The sequence below is a fragment of the Crocuta crocuta genome, unplaced genomic scaffold (assembly GCF_008692635.1).
Source record: "Crocuta crocuta isolate KB4526 unplaced genomic scaffold, BGI_CrCroc_1.0 scaffold87, whole genome shotgun sequence".
Classification (NCBI taxonomy): Eukaryota; Metazoa; Chordata; class Mammalia; order Carnivora; family Hyaenidae; genus Crocuta; species Crocuta crocuta.
The window spans coordinates 252,601-270,880 of NW_027532166.1; the positions used below are offsets into that span (position 1 = coordinate 252,601).

The 18,280-nt window shown below is 37.7% G+C and overlaps 1 protein-coding gene across 14 annotated transcripts in view; it reads left to right on the forward strand.

Annotated features, from left to right (window-relative positions):
- The window catches only part of CFAP20DC (CFAP20 domain containing), a 237,212-nt gene that overhangs the window by 147,117 nt on the left and 71,815 nt on the right, over positions 1–18,280 (forward strand). For 9 of the 14 annotated variants that reach the window (XR_013338258.1, XM_077776734.1, XM_077776735.1 and 6 more), the window contains 3 exons: positions 506–625; positions 2,926–3,257; positions 12,424–12,798. Coding sequence is in view for 13 of the 14 variants with exons in the window: in XM_077776734.1 (XP_077632860.1) it covers positions 506–625; positions 2,926–3,257; positions 12,424–12,798 (827 nt within the window). In the remaining variant the exon portion in view is untranslated. Of the gene's footprint in view, positions 1–505; positions 626–2,548; positions 2,600–2,925; positions 3,258–12,423; positions 12,799–18,280 lie in introns of those variants that run through there. The other 5 variants (XM_077776739.1, XM_077776741.1, XM_077776738.1 and 2 more) reach the window with 3 other exon arrangements.

Below are 18,280 nucleotides of genomic sequence, written 5' to 3' on the forward strand. Positions count from 1 at the left end.
TAATTTCTCAAAAACATAGGGTTTTTGGGTATGCTGAAATTCAACTTGTTAGGATTTGTGTTATTTTTACAAAATGGTAGGTAGAAAAATTAATTCTGTGTCCATTTTCTTAAGATGCTGCAGGAAAAAGCTTGCTTCATTCAGCAAGAGTTGTAATTTAAAGAAAACACACTCCATTTTATGTGGAACCAAAAGGAAAAATATAGTACCCTTTAAGAATGATACAAGTTTTGAAATTCCTTTTATTGCATATTGTAAAACATGAATCTGAAATGTCCCCATGCAAATATCAAGGAGTTTAAAGATGAACCGCTACAAAAATGCAGCTGAGTTCATCTTTAAAACATTCTAGGGTAAAAGGAAAAAAAAAACTGCACATAATCCTTATCGTCACCTCTGACGTGCTTTTCAGTAGTCATGTAGGAAAGTACCCCATGTTAATAGCACTCTTCAAAAATAACTTTTTTAAAAAATCAAAAGAAATAACATAGTTATTCCAATAAAGGCTGCTCTTCAGGAAATAACAGGAATGAAGATAAAGCGACAACCATCGTCAACAGTGTGTCCCAGCAGAGAGCAGAGATGAACGCCAGCTCTCCAGCGCCACAGTCTCCTGATCAAGCAGGTTGGCGTCTTTATTGCACCAGTATTGCTAATAGTGAATAAAATCTAAATACACTTAACATTTCAAACCCCGGTCATTTTGAAAAGTTATGATTCAGTTACTTGCTAAAAATCCATCATTTTTTCGTAAATCTCCTTTTAACCCCAATTGTATGTCAGACTTTCAGAAGGAAAGTTTGAAACTCTGAAGTTTTCACATGACATCATCACAATCCCCAAAAATTACCTATTGTTACAAGTCCCACATCCTCTTTATAATGGAGATGGTTGGAGTGTAGCGCATTGAGCCCATCAACATATCTTGCCTAGCAGGTGTGTGGTACTTATACAAAGGCGAATTGTTTTTGAGCGAGGGAAAAAGGAAAATAAATGAAAATTGTTTGTAGTTTGTCAGTCTTATTTATGCAATGTTGAAACCTTCATTAAAATGTTAGGCGCAATTAGTGTCTCTAGCATAAATCTGACTGTGTAGAAAAACTAATTAGATGTTTAGGTGATCATTCTTGCATTTATCTTGTTTGCTGCAATATTGTGATTACACAGTAATTTACATATTTTCCTAAGAAAACACACCAAATTATTCATTACAATTGATATGGAAATACTTTGAGGTAAAACTACAAATTCCAAAAAAGCATGTGGCGGTGAGATAATTAGAGTCCGTTTGGTGTAAAAACACTCCTTTGACTTTGACTTTTTGACAGTTAATAATATGTTTGGGAATAGGTCATGCACGTTGTTTAATTGCAAAGTGAAGATTCCCAGTATTTTTTCCTCCAATTTTCTTGACCTATCCATGTACATAATGCAATACATTGGGGTTTTTTTTTTAAGTCTTTTTCAACATTTATGTATTAATAAAGCACCTACTGGGTTTACAAAGCATATGGATGTTCTTAGCACCATGCAAAAGAGTTTGCTGTCCCAAATAGGACAGCCCAGTGAATCTGTTTATTTCACCTGCTCACCGCACACTGACTCAGGAGCCCCCACGTCCCCTGTGAATGTGGTCCGATGACCTAGATTCAGCCCACCGTTGGCCATTTACCTACAGAAAATGTGAAAGCTTGTCCCTTGTACATGTTCTCTGAGAAATGTACATTTGTTACTTTTTATAGGCAAGCTATGTTATAGTGTTAAGTTACACAACCAATGAATACATTATGATGAATACGATTTCATTTGTGCCATTAATGTTATTTGTATTAAAGGTCTTTTCTTTGTTGCTTTCCGAATGTAGGCTTTAGAGTTTCAAGTCAGCAAATCTTGGTTACTTTCCTTGTGAGGATAAATGTAGCCAGATTCCAGAGTCAGGATAAAATGACCATGTCCACAATTTGGTTCTGCAGATTTTTGTAAGATTTTCACCATTGACATTATATAGCAAAAAAAAGTAAATTTTAAGGAAAATAGACTAAGTTGAGAAAATATGACTTTTTCCTGCCATAATTCTAAAGAAAATGAGCATGCTTTTAATGATATTCATTATAAATATTTGTCTGTTCCAATTTGCCTAGATCATAACTATAAAAATCTCAGTGTTAAATAAAAGATTAAAATCTCTTCACTGTGTTGTACACCTAAAACTACTGGAAAATTAGTGGTAGAATTCAGTATTTTTAACAAAAGCAAATAATGTTGTGCAAAAGATTTTTGTATCAAAACATTCCCTCCTATAATTAAACATAAAGAACTTTTTCACCAGCAGAGTTCACCAGTCACATTAACAAGTATTTCTGTGGATTTACTATTACTTGAAAAGTCTACTCAGTTTAGTCTATGAATTGCCGCGCTTCAGTCAGTGAAAGGGAAAGGAAAAGCCTCTTAACCTTTTCATGGTTTCCTCTCCTCCATGATTTGTAATCTGAACAATGCCCAGATATATTCTTTAAAGAAACTTGTTAAATACCCTGCTCTCCTACAGGTAAAAGAAGATATTAGTTACTCAAACCCTTTTATATTTGGAAGATTTCCTCCCCCCTGGAATGTCAAATTGATGAGGCTGTGCTATAAAGAACTTGCTGCAAGCCAGGTGATAATTATTTCAGACTTACAAATTTCCCGCCCAGTGTTTCAACTCAGATGGAGAGAAAGTGCAATGAATTCCCCGTAGCTATAGGCACTGATCTATGGGGTTAAATGTTTAGCAGGTTACAAGATGGTGGGTAGGTTGCATTCCTTGGCTTCTGCATTATTTGATAAATCTCTGTTTCAACATAAGAAACTTTAAACTAAGTACCTGCCTAATATAACACTTACGGAGCACTCCTCTAATTTTTGTCATCTCTTCCAAAATGTCAGATGAGTGGATATTTCCCGAAAATGATCACCTTTCCCACTTGGCGTCCAGCAGACAGTCTCTCCTTCTGGATGATGACTCCTGCCACGCTTCACACCTGTGGCTAGAAGCCAGCAAGGAAAGTGAACGTGACCAACTGGCGGAGGAAACCCAGGCTGTTCCAAAGGACATTTTCACTTTTTCCTCAAGACCGCGATCGGCACCGCATGGGAAAACCCACACTCTGTCCCCAGAGGAGTGCCCATTTATTTTGGATCTAAAAGAGGATACCAGCGTGACAAGGAGAGACACTGAATCGGAGGATGATTTTTACGGCGGAGACAGCAGCGAAGAGGTAACACCGCTTGATGAGTGCGGTCGTTCTAAAGCACGGTTGTGCTATTAGCCCCGCGGAGCGCTAAAACCAGCTGAAATGAAAGAGGGGCAATTAGCCGCTATTTAGACAAATGCAGCCGACTGCAGTGTCGGTCAACAGTTGCCTCAGGTTGTTATGGTAACTCTAAATTGCTGCCTTTTTTATTAACAGTCAGCCAATTTCATTTTTAATTATGGAAACCGGCTTTGGGGTTGGTTTTGCTTTTTCATTTTAATTTTTGTCTCACAGAATGAGAAAACTCAACACAGTTTAGTTGTAGGATGGCGAGGCCACTGAGACCCTGCGCACACATTGGCCCTGGCTCTCTGGGGAAGCTGTGTCGCAGCCGCCAAGCCTCCGGAATTGACAGCTTCCTGGCTTCCTTACTCCCCTGCCATCTCTCCACCTTAGACCTATTAGGACTCATTATTTTCCATATGGTCCCAGAATTTCATGAGTTGTGCCAATTAAAGTTTAGATAATGAATCATGGATTAGTGCTGGGACTTGCCTTACCCGAGGTTTTCTGTTTGCAATTATTTAGAATACAAATACAACTTATAAATTAGTAAACTCACATAAAGTTTTAAAGAACTTGCTATAAACCAAATGGAAAGTAGTTCTGAAACATTTGTTGAAAACTTAATCCAGTAACTCTTTTTCCCCATATGAGATGAATGTATTTGTGACATTCCATTAGTTTTGTTCTTTAATGATAGGCATTCATATTTTCCATGAAAAATAATCATCTTAAAAGCAGATTACAGTCAAGTTATGGTTTAGAGAAATTATACAAGTCATTTCTATATAAAACAGATAATAATTATATCTAATAAATTATATATAATAAACTTATTTACAAATATATTAGGTTATATATAATATAATGATTATATAATAATAATTAGAAAAAATTTTTGTATCTGCTTACAAAAAAATTTTTTTCAAATTATAACTGATGTAGGATCCCCATTCAGACAGCAACATGCAGATTAGATTCAGAACTCTTACCTTCAGAGCCGGTTGAGAATAAGATGTGAGTGTTCAGGCAGCAGTTATGGTGTTTTGCAACTTTTAATGAGTTTCCATAGCAAAGTGCATGAGGAAATCCTTTTTTTATAATTTGTGCTTCTGAGTGTGGTGAAACTATTATTCATACCAAACAAACCTAGTCTAAACCCCTTTATACATAAATAGTACATTTGATGCCAGCATTTCACATTTTGCTCAGAACATCTTTGTCCCTTCCACCCTGAAAAACGTTAAGGTATAAAAATTATAAAATAGAAATTTGCCTTCAGACCTAGTATAGGCTCCATCAAGCTGTCAGTTATTGGCTAATCTGATAAATTAATTAATATCATTTCATTAACAAGATAACCCATCCCTTTCCCATGTGCACAGCACCATCTTTCTTATCTAAATCTAAGCAGGAGGAATGGTGGAAATTTCATCGCAGGTGGGAATTATTAGTTCCTTCCCTGGAAAACTTTGAGAGAAGTTTTATGGGAAACTGCCCATTAATTTTCACGACATAAGAAACTTACCTCTTCTGTTTGTATGAAGGATTAAGTCTTCACAAGAAGCAGTAGAGCTTCGTTGGAAAATGAATGCTAGTTCTGAATATTTTAACTTGTTATCACTTTATGTGCTTTCTTTTGCTATTAGCTACTCTACTTCTTACATCTTTCATCATTTATTATGCAGACATATGCTAATTACCAACTACATGAAATAGAAAATAAATGTATCCTGCATTACCCAGGCTCTGAGTGGCATAGCTATCTGGTCACTCCTGTCCCATGACCATCAAAATGACCAGTAGTATATGGCTAGAGTCTGTACTGGGACCATCTCATTGCTAACCCCCATCCTGGCCTACCATTAGTCAGAGCCTACTAACAGCGGTAGCAAGATAGAAGGGCAGAAACCGGCCGTATTATACAAGCTTTGGGATTTGTTGTTAGAGGCAAAAACAAGATACAAACTAAAATAGAAAACATGACCAACAAAAATATCGGGTTATATTTAAACAAGTTCTAGAATCTGTGATGATCCCTTCTTTATCAAAAAATAATTTTTGGTTATTTCTTTTGGTAATTTTTTTGGTAATTTCTTTTTCTGTAGGATTACTTCTCCCATTTATTAATTGCATAGGTCAATGGGAAATTGGATTATATATCTCAAATGTTTATTTACGTACAGTCTTTGAAGAAAAATCAGATCAGTTAATTTAGGCATCCTTACTATATTAGTTGCGTTATTTGAGAATGTTATATGCTTAGAGTAACATAATTATACTTAAGGAAAACAATGTTATGTTATAAGTAACGGTGGACAAATGAGTATAATTACATTACTTACGATGCTTGAAGTTTATAACCTGTAGTTAAAAGACTTTATTTGATGGTAGACCGTTGAGTATTTTTACAGGGAAATTAGATATATTCAGTAGCATGTAAACTAAGCAAAATCAAATCTTGCTATGATAGCTAGAGGAAAAGTACACATATAATAGTAAAGGCTAATTAAAGTAAGCTTTCAATGATACATTGATTTTGTAATTTAAGTTACTATTCATTAATTCACATCTGAAATCTTCGTTAGTGTGAGAGTCTCAAAGTTATGAGTTTTCTTTTTTTGCATATGCTCTTATATTTGCTATACTATATATTTTATTCCCTAGGCAACCATGTATACTAATATTCCTGATACTCAATTAATTTTGAGTTTTTACTTCTTAGTTGAAAAGCACACTATGGAAATATATAGCTATAAAATCAAGACTACCGTGTAAGATGAATTATCCTCGGAAAGCTCCTTTCACATTATTGCAGCATCTGAAAGAAAAGAAGCCTGTTACTATTATCATCTCTACACTGTATTTTATGCCATATTTCTCAACATAGCTTTGAGTGTACACCTGGTTTACAACTTGAAATGGTTAGCTTTATATTAATATTTTATTACTCCCCTAACTTAATTTTTCATTTAGAAATGCCATCGTTTTTTCCCCAAAACACTGGTATCACATACTAAAGTAGATATTTACAAGGCCAGATAATTTGTCCTGTGCCACAGTCCAAATTGGAACATTAAGCCAAAAAATTGTCCGTAGTTGGACATGAATTATGTGGACTGACTACTTAGAGAATTCAAATTAGCAGAACCTTCCAGATCTTCTCCCCATCTAACTCCGTGGAGGGCTGCAGAGAACAAATTTACTAACCACGGAGTAAAAGAACCCTTTTAGGCCCCCCTCTCAGCTTTCCCATCATTTTTGCTTTCAAGGTATCTTTTTTAACACTCAGCAGTTAAGCTGTTTCGTCCTTTTTTCCTGATAGCTTAGATTTCTGGATTAGTCTACAAAACATTCATCCCTGTGCACTTAACTAATGAATTTGAATGACTTTCTCACGCACACGTACATACACAAAATAGAAAGAATATTTACTCCGTTTGAGGCCGCTTATATTTCTGTGCAGCCTTTTTTAAAACTTATGATGTCAATGTGTATGTTGGGAAAAAATGGAAGGGCTTTATTGTGAATATATGGCCTTGCATTTTTATTCCTGTATATTATGAATTACAGCATAACATATTCTCTAAGCCTGCCAGGCAAATTTAATATTTACTTTGCATGAGAAATGTTTAAGGCTGTTCACATCAATATGTCTGTATTATTATCTTTTGAAGGTTTTTTTTTAACGTTTATTCACTTTTGAGAGACAGAGCACAAGCGAGGGGATGTTGGGGGGGAGGGGGACAGAGACAGTGGGAGACACAGAATCCAAAGCAGGCTCCAGGCTCTGAGCTATCAGCACAGACCCTGATGCAGGGCTCGAACTTGTCAGCCACGAGATCATGACCTGAGCCGAAGTCGGACGCTTAACCGACTGAGCCACCCAAGTGCCCCTTTATGTCTTTATTATTATCTTTTGAAGCTCTGATCCTCTCTGCAAAAGTCACAGGCCCCTTGGTTCATGTGACTTGGCTCTTCATTGTTACAGGCAAGTGAAGGTTATAAAACTCTTGTCTGCTTAGAATATCATTCTGTCACTTTTGCTAAAAGATAAACATCTTGCAGGTAAATATTTGATTGTGGATAGAATTTCCACAATAAATCTTTAAAGTGTTATCAGCTAAAAGAGCATGAAGTCTTAACTTATAGAAAAATATGTTTCTGGCTTAAACGATGAAAGGAGTCTCCTCATTTTCCCCAAATATTCACATGATGGTGTTTGCCCATCTGTAGAGTCCTTCTAACTTCTATGATTTGTCTGTGAAGCATCATTGGCTATACGTAAAGATATTAACAAAAATAATTCACCCAGCCCCTTTTAATCCCAAAGATTCTGCAGGTTAGTTACCTATTAGAAACACATCTTCCTTTCATTTTACTTCCTTATAAGCCAGTTAGTAAAATGCATTATAAGATACCACTATCAATTACCTTTGCCACCCAGTGAGAACTGTATTACTTTAATAGTTTCCTGTACAATTCAAGAGGTGGAAGTAAAAATACTTCTTGGGGATGGTTGTTAGTGAATACCTTTAAGATACATTTGAGTAGTCAATTGTGTTACCATCAAGTAATTTTTTAAGATTTTATTTATTTATTTTTATTTTAGAGAGAGAAAGCACGAGTGGGGATGAAGAGGAGAGAGAGAGAGAGACTGAGAGAGAGAGAGAGAGAGAGAGAGAGAGAGAATATCAGGGAGGCTCCACACTCAGCCTGGAGCCAAATGAGGGTCTCAATCCCACAGCCCTGGGATCATGACCTGAGCTGAAACCCAAGAGTGAGACACCCAACCAATCGATCCACCCCACCAATCGATCCACCCCAGTGTCCCTTAAGATTTCTTTTTAATGTTTATTTATTTATTTTGAGAGAGAGAGAGAGAGACAGTGGGGCAGCAGCAGAGAGAGGAGAGAAAATCCCAAGGAGCCCCCTAGCTGTCAGAGCAAAGCCCGACATGGGACTCGATCCCACAAACGGTGTAATCATGACCTGCACAGAAATCAAGAGTCATTCACTTAACTGACTGAGCCACCCAAGTGCCCCAAGATTTTATTTTTAAGTAGTCTCTACATGCGATGTGGGGCTCAAACTCATGACCCTGAGACCAGGAGTCACATGCTCCTCCCACTGAGCCAGTCAGGCGCCCCAAGAAGAAATTATTTTTCTCACTCTGTTATGACTCATGTCTTTAGCTGTATCTGTGTAAAAAATTGTGCTCTTTAGGTGACAGTGGAAGTATATACCTATATCATCTATTGTCTACTAGCACTAATGTCCCAACTAAAAGACGCTGTCAGTTCATACATTTAGTCACTAACACATTCGACAAAAGTAAAAACTTCTGCTGATTCCACCTCAATTACAAATTCAAAACTGCCATCAAAGGTGTGTTTGGAATATTGCAGACATGTTTTTTTACAGAACGTTTAAGAAGGTTATAGAAAGGTTTTTTTGTGGTGGGCTGAATTAAAAAATCAATTGAAATATAAATAAATATGATCATCCACTTTCACAGAGGCTAAAACACAGTTCCATCCTGACTCACTTAACATTGAAGTTTGGATACAAAGAGCCTGGTCCCATCTGCTCCAAGTAGGTGGCCCTCAAGAGTCATTAAAATTGTCTTTTTAAAATTACAGCTCAGCAAGAGCAGTCCATTCTGTGCGTCCAGAAATTATTGTCCAAATGCCCATCTGCATGTCCTTTTAAGAAACGTAGTTCAACAGAGAAAGTGCTGGCTCCTTGGGGAAATCATTCTCATCTTCAGCGTACATATGCTGTGCTACAGTTAATCAGGCAAACTCTATTGATGTTCCCAGCACTGGGGCGTGATTGAATATTTAACAAACAAATGCCTCTGAGCCCAGAAGACAAACGGTTCAAGAGATTTGGGACATTTAAAAAAAATATATTAAGTTAAATCAAAAGCATTTTGTATTTGCTCTTCTGAGAAACAGATGAACAGATGATTGGAATGTGAAAATGGCATGACAATTTCTTTACACTCTGACAAATTATATTCAATTGCTGTACAGGTTTTCAGTAGCTAAGTGATAAACCAAAGGGGAAAAAGTGGTTGTTTTTCAATCAGGTCGTAGTAAGCTAACTTCTAATGCGTATAACAAATGCATATGTTATATAAGAAAAAATTAATCCAAGAGCATGTTGAGCCCAAAGGTGTTATTACATTTATGAAATCAATAAACATCACCTCTATGTATATCATCTATTTTAGTAAATCAAAAGTATTGCTAAAGATAGGAATAGCATTTTGCCAGTGTGCCACTCCTAGAAAATACAATACTAGGTTTTATTCTCTATTTCCACTCTAAAAGAGAAGCTGACCCAATTTAAATCAAAGCATTAGTCTTGTGGATCTCTTCCCTTTCTCATTCGTACTAATTCCTCTTTCAGAATCTGGGGTAAACCAGAATTGGTTCTGGGGCAGCCAAAGTAAGCGAGCCTTTTATACTCTGTCCAGAGTCTCCAGTTATTTATCTATTCCATATATTTAAAATAGCATAGAAACATAATACCGTGGAAATACAGATTAACCATGAGAATGTTCACCAGGAAATGCAGCTGAATCTGTCCTCCTCGACCCATCTCCAAACCAGGGTATATCTTAGGAAAAATGTGAGATGAATGTCCATACACATCTCACAAATATTTCTGTGTATGTAATCACTGCTCATACCCAGCAAAAAGAAATAATTTTTCACCTGAGTAAACTACTGGTGGAAAGAAAAGACTATACTCCAACCCACCCACAGTCTCAAAAAATGGACTTCTTATAATAATTTTATTTTCAAAGTGTTTTTAAAATAATGTAGCGAACATCTGACTATCTATGCATCCATCTGAATTCTCATAATAGTATATCTGAAACTTTTGGAATGATATTTACTGCCTTCTACCTTATGAAATTATTACTTTCATAGGTATCTATCTCTCTGCTTTATGCCTTTTTTGCCTTTAAGACTCTGTGCCTCCCGAGGTCAGTGCCCATGTTCTTACCTATGTATCTTATATGGTGCCTAGAAAATGCCTTACACATAGCAGGAGCTTGATAAATGTTTATTGTACTAATTTTTATTGTAGAAGCTCCTAACTTCTGCCTGTGTCACATACAAAATGGAATCCCAGGATGATCCAAAGATTCTGGCCCAAAGATGCATTATTATACCTTCTCTGCTCAACCAACCTATTTTTAGGGCCAATCTGTTTTAAATACATGGCACATGTTTATTTTTTTTATTAAAATATGATGGAAATGAATGAGTAGAGGGTCTTTTGGTCAAAGAAATCCCACTACCAATTGTATGTAACAATTATAGAAAATAAAACAAGAGTTGTTGTTTTTACTTTTTTAAGTTAGAGAAGAGATAGCACTATCTAGCAGCAAGACTGAATTAAAATCTGTCCCAGGGCACCTGGGTGGCTCAGATGGTTGAGTGTCAGCCTCTTGATTTCAGCTAAGGTCATGATCCCGGGGTTGGGATCCACACTTCCTTTCTCTCTTCCTCTGCCCCTCCCCTGCTTGAGTACTCACTCACTCGCTCTCTCTCCTCTCTCAAAATTAAAAAAAAAAAAGATTAAAAACATACCAAATTTGAGGAATAACTAGATGTTTGGTTCTTTGTGGCTACAAATGGAAGAGTAGGGAATAGCTTACTGACACTGAATGTTAAGATACACATTCTAAGACCTCAGATAATGTCTTTATTTTTTTTTAATTTTTTTAATGTTTTATTTATTTCTGAGAGAGAGAGAGAGAGAGAGACAGCGTGAGCAGGGGAGGGTCAGAGAGAGAGGGAGATACAGAATCTGAAACAGGCTCCAGGCTCTGAGCTGGGGGTCAGCACAGAGCCCCATGCAAGGCTCGAACCCACGGACCGCGAGATCATGACCTGAGCCAAAGTCGGACGCTTAACCGACTGAGCCACCCAGGCACCCCTCAGATAATGTCTTTAAAATGTACTCTGCTTTTATTGATTTTTTTTCTGTCCTCAGTTTATCATTTTAATATCCATTTATTACATATTTACATGTTTAATATCTTTTATTGCATATTCACATATTTAAAGTTTATTTTTATTTATTTTGAGAGAGAGATAGCAAGCAGGGGAGGGGCAGAGAGAGGAGACAGAATCCCAAGCAGGCTACACACTGTTAGCTCAGAGCCTGATGTGGTGAACCCACAAACCGTGAGATCATGACCTGAGCTGAAATCAAGGGTCAGAGGCTTAACCGACTGAGCCACCCAGGTGCCCCTACGTATTTGCATATTTAAATAAATAAGACAAATTGGAAAAATCTATCTTGGCATCTATAAGCAATGATGGCACTAGTTTCTTTTTAAATTTCTTATTGTATAGGAGAAAAATCTACCAACTGAAATAGCACTGCAGTTCTCATTTCCATTATTTATTTTCACAGCCATTGATTTTATGTTTGCAGTTCCTCCTTTCTCAAATTTAAAGTTTTAAATTTTTGCTTTCCTAGGGATAACCCGAGAACTACATACTTGTCAAATTCATGTAGCTTTCACTTTTGCCTTTCCAAATAATTGCATTTAATGAGCTCATGTCTTATGGGAAAAAAAAACTATAATTGAAATTTTCATGTAAGAAAAATATTTCACAAAACATGCTTATTACCTGTTGCTCTTGAACAATAAAACATCCCTACAATGATATTAGACAGGAATACTGTGATAGGCCAACTTGTTTTTAGAGTAACGTTTCCCTGCTTAAATAAGCCAAATACTTTCTCTTCCCATGGACTTAGCTTATCAGGAAGTCAAAGTATATAATCCTTAGGTAACTTCCTGTGGATTCTCTTCTTCCACATGCTTTCTTGAAATGACTGTAATTTTAGTGACTACTTCCTATATGTCTTCTCAAGGCCAGATACCATCTAGCAGGGCATCTTAGCAAGCGATGTATACCTGTTTGCATTGCATTGCTGTTTTTAGTGACTTGTTTTTTTATTGCAGAAGAAAATAGGATAGATGTACTTTAGCTTTTATTCAGAGAATAATGAACTTACTAAAAACTATTCTCAGTAGCTTATTCACCGCAAATTTTGGCTCAAAATGGCTTCACTTTGTTCCCATGCGTAGGATAACTACAGTATCCAGGGTTCCTCGGGCCCAACAACCAGTCCTTCAGGGTTAACTCAGCTGACACTAGACAGCATGCTGGGGAAGGCTGCAAGGCGGACAGGCACAGGACCTCTAAAAAGTGCCTATGCAGAAGCAGGAGCATCAGAACGCCAGAATTCCTTGGTGAAGCAGATAGATAAAAAAGACTTTCAAATGAGTTTGGTGCCTACACCATGCCATTCTCCCCCCAGAAGAAGCGAATCCTCCCAGAAAACTCCAGATCCCGTTATCAAAGCAAAGGACTTACCAGCCCATCAAGTACCAGCTTCAATAAACAAAACCTCCATAAAGGAAATCTCGGGGGAAAAGTTGAGACCAATTCCGCAAGTATCTGTAAGTGGTTTCGCTCTGGTTTGCACAGGCGGGCGGCACATACTGCTGTGTTCTGTTCTGTTCCACTTTGCAGACATTTTCAGCAGTACCTATTTTTCATCATTTGGGTGATCAGTAATGTATTTGCCTTCGTATTCGGATGTGTTTTAGCTCTGTAGCAGCAGCTGTTAAAGGGTATATTGCACATCCCACTGATAATAGAATGCCTCTTGTTTTTAATGAGAAAGATAATTATCATCATAGTTATTTTTTTATTTCCCAGTTACTTCTCATAATTTTAGTTATTACTGCCTGCAAATTACAAATGAGGATCTTATTTTTTGAGCCAAAGGCTTGCCAGTAAAATTGACAGATTTTCGATAACAATCTACATTAGGAGCCATAAAAACATCATTATTCTATTCATTTTCTGGTCTCTTTGCAGCAGTGCCCCCAAATAATAAATGGCCTGAGTGAAGGTTAACTGTAGAGTAGTGACATTGAAGAAATCCCTGGGCTAGTTTGGTAGCTATATTCATGTCCATCAGATTGATTTTCTTCCTTCCTGTGTTAGTACTTTTCTTCCTCCAATCCCTCCAGAGCTGCACTTAGAAACCAGAGAACAAATGAATTTATATTCCTTTTTTTCTTAAGTTTATTTATTTATTTTGAGAGAGAGAGAGCACACAAGCAGGGGAGAAGCAGAGAGAATCCCAAGCAGACTCTGCACTGCCAGTGCAGAGCCTGATGTGGGATTTAACCCTTGGACCGTGAGATCATGACCTGAACTGAGGTCAAGAGCCAGACACTTAACCCACTGAGCCACCCAGGCACCCCAATATTTCATCTTTTTTAGACATTCAAAGTTTTCTTTATTTGTCATGTCCTAAGTATTCTGTATGTGTTATGCTGTAAAGCTTTGATTCAATTATACTCCAAGCAATTTAGAACAGACTGTTCCCTCACACAAGGAACACACACACACATACATCATCATTAACAAAATAGAAACAGCTAATATTTCTTAGCATTAACCATGCACTGGTCACTCTGCCAGCTCTTTTTTCATGACATATTTAATCCTCACAATGACCAGAGAGGTGAAGACCTCCATCCTCATTTTCCAGATGAGGAAACCAAAGTTCAGATGGTTATGCACTGTGTTCAAGGACAGTAGCTAGTCAGTTGGGGAGTTAGAACTTGAAGCTAGATCATCTGAATCCAGAAACGCTCCCTGTGTCCACCACTCTGGGCCACATAAATATGTGCCAACTCTTATCTAAATGGTGGCCACCCCTCAAGAAAAATCCAGATAAAACTAGAATGCGTGTTCCTCTTATTTCCCATGTTTGCATGCACATGTGTATGCGTGCACACAAGAAGGTAGTGTCACCTAACATAATGAAAATGGATTTATTGTATGGTGGCTTAGGATGAAAGTGGTCAGGTTTATTTCTGCATGTTTCTCATTTTTTGGAAACTATTTCCAAAACAAATGTTCTACCTAACTGTATCTTTTTTCCTTTGGTGTGCTAATAAGTGGAATACAGCTAAGGGTTTATTCTACAATGACGCTCCACTTGACTAGGCTGCCAAAACTGGAGCCAAAGCAAGTCTTGAAGAAGTCCTCCGCTCCATTTTCCCCTAATCTTTTTGCCACCACCTTTCTACTAGGTAATGTGTGTCATCATAATATAGCCAAAAGATTGTTTATTTTTTATCTTTCCATTTTTTTAATTGTTTATTGTCAAGTTGGCTTCCATATAACACCCAGTGCTCATCCCGACAAGTGCCCTTCTCCATGCCCATCACCCCCTTTCCCCTCCCCCCCACTCCATCTGCCCTCAGTTTGTTCTTGGCACCATCTTTCATAGAAAGAAAGCCAGAGCATGAAAAGCAGCTTGGGAACTGGAGGCACAAATGGACTTTAAGTACCTGGCCATTCAGCCAAGTCCACTGCCTGAAAAATGGTGCTCTAAGCTAATGCCAGGGAATAATGAAAGGTTGGAGAGAGAGCAGGGGACTTTCTCTTGCCCATCCTGTTCATTAAGGGGCTTTTAGGAAAAGCCAGTTTGCAGACACCTTGGGTTGTGTCAAGACACCTTCTCACAGCCGCTCACTGCCGGTTACAAAGCACAAACCTGACACATGTCCCTTCTGCACCGGGGCCCTCTGTGCTGCGTTCCGTTTTTTACTATTCCATTTTACAGCTAAGGAGACTGACAGAGCACTCCCTTCAAAAAGATGAAAGAAGGAAGGAGCTTCGTCTTTGTTGAGAGGAGTGAGGCACAAAGGCATTTCTTACCATTTGTGCAGAGAGGTTTGACCTCAGCAACAAAACTCAGGTTAATATAACGCGATCTCTAACAACGTGTAGCACGATCGCTACAATCTGTGGCTCGCATTTGTGAATGTGGTAACCTCAATTTAATAGGGTATGAAATTATTGAAGGCATAGGCACCTTGTCCCATTTCAGGGTGAATTTACAATGGGAATGGAGTGTTCTTCCAGTGCTCTTCCTTTAAAAAAGAAATCCATGTTCATAGTGAAAGAGTGCTAATGCCCAACATTCTCTCCACTTAATAGCTGAGGCTAAGAATCTGTGAAAACAAGTTTCCTCAAGAGTGCTGTGTGTTGCCAACTCCAGGAAGGGATTTTTTTTCTCCAGTTCCCAGAAAACCGTGGCAGCAACTTTTGTTTTAATAATTCACTAATATTTACTTCGCATAGTACAAAATTCCGCCTTTTTTAGTGTATTCACGGAGTTGTGCAGTCATGACCACTAATCCAAGATCATTTTTAATCACCCCAAAAGAAACTCTGTGCCCGTTAATAGTCATTTCCCATTGCCTGCTTCCCCCAAACTCCCAGAAGCCATTAATTTGCTTCCTGTCTCTATGGATTTGCCTATTCTGGACATTTCCTATAAAGGAAATCAGACACTATGTGGTCTTTTGTGTCTGCCTTCCTTCGTTTAGCATAATGTTCTCAAGTTCCTTCTATGTTGCAGCCTTTCATTTCTTTTTATGCCTGAATAGTAATCCATTATGTGGGGATGCCATATTTGCTTATCCACCTATCAGTTGATAGTTGGTTGTTTCCACTCTTTGGCTATAATAAAAGATGCTGCTATGAACTTTCATATGCACGTTTTTGTGTGGATATGTTTTCAGTCCTCCTGGGTGTATACTCAGGAGTGGAATTGCCGGGTCATATGGAACTTTACATTTCACTTTTGAGAAACTGCCAAACTGTTTTCCTAAGCAGCTGCACCATATTCTCTACCACCAGCCAAGCAAGGTTGGGCGGATTTCTCCACATCTCGTCAACACTCGTTATTGTCTGCCATTTTCTTTTCAGCCATCCTAGTGTGTGTAAAATGTCATCTCCTTGTGGTTTGGGTTTGCTTTTCCCTAATGACTAAAGATGTTGAGCATCTTTCATACACTTATTAGCCCATTTGTATATCTCCTTTGGAAAAATGCCTATTCAGATCTTTGTCCTATTTTTTCATTGGATTATTTATCTTTTTATTGTGAAGTTCTAAGAGTTTGGACACAAGTTCCTTGTCAGATACATGATATGTAAATATACTCTCCCATTCTGTAACTCGTCTTTTCATTTCTTCAGCTATCTTTTGAAGCAACAGAAGTTTTTCATTTTGATGAAGTCTATTTATTTCTTCTGTTGCTTATGCTTTTTGTGTCATATCTAAGAACCACTGCCTAATCCGGAGTCACAGAGACTTATTCCTTGGTTTTCTTCCAAAAATTTTATACTTTAACCCATAAATTTTGTCCTATGGTCCAGTTCTGGCCAACTTCTGTCTATAGTGGGAAGTAGAGGTTCAACTACATTTTTTTGCATGTGGATATTCACTTGTGCCAGCACTGTCAGTTGAAAGACTGTTCTTTTCCCATTGAATTGTCTGTCACTCTTTTTGAAAATCAGGTGACCATACACGTAAAAGCTAATTTCTGACTTCTCAGTTCTATTCTGTTTATCTGTATGTCTACCCCTATGCAGTACCACACTGTGTTGGTTCCTAGCTTTATAGTAGGCTTTGAAATCAGGAAGTGTGACTCCTTCAACGTTGTTCTTCCTTTTCTGGATTGTTTTTGCATTTCCATAGGAGCTTTAGGATCAACTTGTCAATTTCTGCAAAAAAAAAAAAAAAAAGGCAGCTAGGATTGCATTGAATCTTTAAATCGATTTGGGGGATATCTTAACATCTTAACAGTAGTAAGCCTTCCAATCCGTGGATATCTTTCCATTTATTCGTGTCTTTAATTTCTTTGAGCAATGTTTTATAATTTTCAGCACACAAGCCTTGCACTTCTTTTGTTAAATTTATTCCTAAGTATATTTTTGATGCTGTTGTGAATAGAATTGTTTTCTTAGTTTTATTTTGTATTTGTTCATTGCTAGTATTCATAGAAATGCAATTTATTTTTATATTGATTTTTTACATCTTGCAACCTTGCTGAATGTTAATTAGGTCTAATAGTGTTTTTGTAAATTCCTTAGGATTTTCTATAAACAAGACCATGTCATTGCAAATAGAGAGAGTTCTACTGCCTTTCCAATCTGGATGTCTTTTATTTCTTTCTTCCCTAATTGCCCCACAAATGGGTTTCATTTAAATGAAAAACTTTCCCTTCTTTCAAGATATTTAAGATTTAATACCTCAACTAGTGTTTCCTAGGAGTGAATTCTAACACAGACATGATGAGCTCAGTCAGGCCTAGAAGGATTCTATTGGTATGACTCAGAGGAAATGTATTTGATGCAAAAGGAAGTTTGACAAGTATCCTGGGGCTAGAAGTCCATCTAATATTATATGAATGCAGGTATGAAATTACCTTTGCTGGCTAGCATTACAGTCCATAGATGTGGAGCACTGACATGGATGGGGGTTTCTACCACCTAAGCTGGGTTTCTAACATAAAGGACTTCTAGGTGATGAGTTACAGCTGTTCTGGTTCTACTTCTGGATGTGACAGCATCATCTCTCTTGTTGAGCACCTGTCAGGCCAGGTATTCCCCCAGGTGCTAGAGACACACCAACCAAAACAGATGAAACATCTCTCCTCAGGGGGCTTGTATCCATTGGGAAGCACAGACAATGAAGACATAAAGGCAAATACTTAAAGAGGTTATATACTATGATAAGGGTGTAGGAAGACCAAAACAAGATGATGTAGTAGAGAATAGGGTTGGCCCAAATGGTGCATACTTTAATTTTCACCTTACCAAATAAGTGGCATTTGAGCTGAGATCTAAAGTTTAAGATAAAGCTAGCCATGCAGAGAACCTGGGAATAATGTTTCCGGGATCAGTAATAGTAGGTGCAAAGTTCCTGAAATGGGCATCTTAGAGAAATAGAGGAGGCCCATATAGCTGGGATATACGGGCAAAGGGAAGTTGCAGAGGATGAGGGTAGAAAGGTACCTAGGCCTCAGATCATGTAAGGTCAAGGAAGGCCATGGTGAGGAAGGGGGC